We start from the raw sequence: 3,906 nt of genomic DNA, 5'->3' as shown, positions 1-3,906 counted from the left end.
ATAAAGCCCAAACGATGGAGTGTGGGAGTTGTGTTTGTCCTTCTGTAGTTTTCTCCCATCTGCATATATGATCATGGAGCTCAACTAGAGTGACCATCAGGTTCTTGGTCACCACTCTAACCAAAGCCCTTCACCATCAGTGGCTCAGTTTGGTCGGGAGGCCAGCTCTAGGAAGAGTCCTGGTTGTTTCAAACATCTTCCATTAAGGGTAACAGAGACTATATGCTTCTGTGAACCTTCAATGAAGCAGAATTTTTTTTCCTGAACTCTTCCCCAGATGTGTGGCTTGACGCAATCCTGTCTCTAAGCTCTACAGGCAGTTCTTTTGACCTCAGGGCTTGGTTTTTGCTCTGTATGGATTATCAGCTGTTAGACCTTTTATTAAGAGGTGTCCGCATTTCCAAATCATACCCATCAATTGAATTAGCCACAGATTAACTTCACTCGAAGTGTAGTAAAGATTTTAAAAACCTGTTTTTTGCTCTACCATTATGGTGTGTGGAGTATAGATTGCTGTGGAAAAAAAGTAATTTAAAGCAATCCTGGTTGTTTCAAACATCTTCCATTAAGGGTAACAGAGACTATATGCTTCTGTGAACCTTCAATGAAGCAGAATTTTTTTTCCTGAACTCTTCCCCAGATGTGTGGCTTGACGCAATCCTGTCTCTAAGCTCTACAGGCAGTTCTTTTGACCTCAGGGCTTGGTTTTTGCTCTGTATGGATTATCAGCTGTTAGACCTTTTATTAAGAGGTGTCCGCATTTCCAAATCATACCCATTCAATTGAATTAGCCACAGATTAACTTCACTCGAAGTGTAGTAAAGATTTTAAAAACCTGTTTTTTGCTCTACCATTATGGTGTGTGGAGTATAGATTGCTGTGGAAAAAAAGTAATTTAAAGCAGTTTAGCATAAGGCAGCAACATAACTAAACGTGAAAAAGAAGGATGAATGAATACTTTCGCAAGGCACGGTATATTCAGTGTTCTTGACTTTTGTTTTGATAATGTATTCCCTCTAACTAGTCTTTCCCCCTACTTAAACTGCACTAGAATTCTTAATTTTATTTTTGTTCTTTAGATTTTGGGCCGTAGTATGACCCAGACCTCTATTATGGGATTCACCCTGTTTTTACATGCAGGCTGCAATATCCGAAAAATCTTTAATCACCTTGTTAATCTTAATCAGCTGATAATTACAATAAATTACTTTATCTTATAATGAGGAACGGAAGATGACCTGTCAAAAGTTGAATCAAAGCATGATCCACAAGTTATTTTCAATTAATTTGATTGGAAGCAAATCTAAGAGATGAATTCCAGAACTAGAATAGGAGCAAAGCATGAGAGTAAACAAAAAATAAGAGAATTGTATTTTCACACAGTACATGACTCAACGGAACCATTTTGTCACATTTTGATAATGAGTTTTTTAATTAAGTAACTTTATTAGATAAACTGTCACTCACATAATTTTGCAGCAGGACTTTTAAAGCTCACATACACAGAATGAAAATGTGCCTAATTTTGTTTGTTTTCTTTTGCTGAGCAGTGAAACGATCGGGAGATTTTAAATCAAGAGGAGTGAAATTATTACCTGGAAAAGACAACACAAGTAAATTTTCAATAAGTAAGTGTGGTTCTTTCTCTTTGTAAAATTAAATACACACAGCCAATGAAAAGTGTTTTTCTGAATGCATTTTTACAAATGAACAGTGCTATTATGTAGGGGTGGGTGATAAGATCTTATATCATGATATGAGTCAGTTTATTTCACAATAACAGTATATATCACTATATACTAGATATTTTTGCTTAAAGTAAAGTTTTGATGTATTATGAAATTTAAAATACTCTTAGTATCAGAAAAACTAATACCATCATAAAAATCCTCTCAAACTTAAAACAGTCAGTGATAAAATAAGAACAAACAAATTAAATACAGGCAATAGGACAAAAAACTCTAATAGAACAGACACAAATGAAACAGACCTATGTGGGAAAACTTCAAGCACTAGAAACAAGAAATACTAAAAACACTGCATAGTTCTCACTGTGTAAATTAAATAAAGATTTATTACTATTAAAGTTACAAAAGTGATTCAGTCAATAGCAACGAGAGGTTTTCTCTCATTTGTTGTTAAATGAACATTATTGACAAAGACAGCACCAGGTTTAAGCTGCTGTCACTTTACGACTGAATGCACTAATCTACTATACAGACACATATGTGTTTTCTTTCTCAAATATTTACTTTCACTTAAGACATGAGTGACTGTGTTAATGAGGATACTTGCAAATATGAGCATTTTGGCACAGAAGTGTGTGTTTGACCATTTGAGCCCAATAAGACGCCAAAAGAACTCAGTTCAGTCCTCATGCTATGTATTATAATATTGAAAGTGGCTTTATGTGTGTACATGTTTTAGAGACAGTTTAAGCGCACACTGGCACACAGCAAAATTTTCGCTGCTTATTTTGCTTGAACAGTTACATTTTTAACTTGTTTTTAAACCATAGTGCTTAAAAACACAGCTTTTTTGTCGGCGCAGCATGGAAATGTCATAGGGGCATAACTGCGATATAATAATAGTCCAGTTTATCATGTCTACCGGTATATCGCACACTCCTAATGTTATGTCTTGTCTCAGATGCTTATATGGTACTTCAAATAACAATTATAGTAATGGTTAGTATGACTGAAATCTTGTTTTATACAGTATGAGAATCTAAATCCAGATCGGATGAACACATGCATATCAAAAAAGATTTTTTTGAAGGGATAGTTCACCCAAAAATGTAAATTCTGTCTTTACTTATTCACCCTCAAGTTGTTCCAAAATATGATCGTTTTTCTTATGTTGAGCAGAAAAAAAGATATTTTGAAGAATGTTGGTAATCAAACAGTTGCTGGTAACCATTGACTTCTATAGTATTTTTTCCCTAAACTATGGAAGTCAATGGCTACCGGCAACTGTTTGGCAATTTACTAGCAAATGATGAGAGTATTTTCATATTTGGGTGAATTGACCCTGTTAATGTGACAGATTGCAACAATTTTTTGTGAGAATATACCTTAACAACCATAAACAACTAATGTTTATTTGGCTTTCTCATGGTATACCATGGTTCTAGTACCAAACCCGCCCCCCAAATATAGCTTTTTTTTTTTTTTTACCAATTTTCTGCTGTGTAACTCATTATGTAGGCTTGTTCAAGTAGAAACCAAGCAGCTTTAAGATCTGCTCTCCAGTGCTGCTGCATGTCATGCGTAATTATGACTGTTAATACTGTTGCTCTAATATCATAAAAAGCTCTTCACTGCTTAATTTCTTTCAGATGTGCATCCCCGTTAATTGTTTAATATTCCGTAGATGTTATTCCGCCGGTGATTTCGCATCTACACCTTCAAAGCCCATGATTCATAAAGCACGAACAATGCTACATATTTGTAATCCTCTCGCTTGCCATTTAGCAAATGGATCAAAGGAAATTAGAGCATCCAACGAAACAGAAATCTGCATTTTGATTAATTGAGCTTAGCTTGACTTACAGGTCCCTCACCCACAGAAGCTCCTCGGAAGAGAATGTGAAATCTGTGAAGCGAGCGGCTTCAGAGAGCACACAGGTGGTTGGATTTCACTCCAACTGAGTTTAATTACTGGCCATCCAAACAACCGGCCTAACCTGGATACAGACCCGAGCCACACAATGCCCGATTGCTATCTATGGAAATGATTTGTGCACGCTGCGAAAGTGAACAAGTCCTTTTTTTATGGCTCCACGTGCACCGGCGTCGTAATGAAACGCCGAATGATTCATTTCACCCTCGACAATGTAGCGCTCCAAACACTTAATTACAACTGGATAGAATTTTTATGAGCCTCTATTTCACAGTGTCTGCATCA

General features: G+C 36.1%; 1 protein-coding gene across 1 annotated transcript in view; it reads left to right on the top strand.

Moving 5' to 3' along the window:
- LOC107592529 (CUB and sushi domain-containing protein 3-like) overlaps window positions 1–3,906 on the top strand; it is a 309,662-nt gene that overhangs the window by 95,897 nt on the left and 209,859 nt on the right. Inside the window, exon 7 of the mRNA XM_016282061.1 lies at window positions 1,551–1,613. Coding sequence (XP_016137547.1) covers window positions 1,551–1,613 — 63 coding nt within the window. The remainder of the gene's footprint in view (window positions 1–1,550; window positions 1,614–3,906) is intronic.

This window comes from Sinocyclocheilus grahami, unplaced genomic scaffold (genome assembly GCF_001515645.1).
Source record: "Sinocyclocheilus grahami isolate Dianchi unplaced genomic scaffold, SAMN03320097.WGS_v1.1 scaffold153.1, whole genome shotgun sequence".
Taxonomy (NCBI): Eukaryota; Metazoa; Chordata; class Actinopteri; order Cypriniformes; family Cyprinidae; genus Sinocyclocheilus; species Sinocyclocheilus grahami.
Note: the sequence above shows the minus strand (reverse complement) of the source record. Positions and strands in the feature narration are given on the sequence as shown.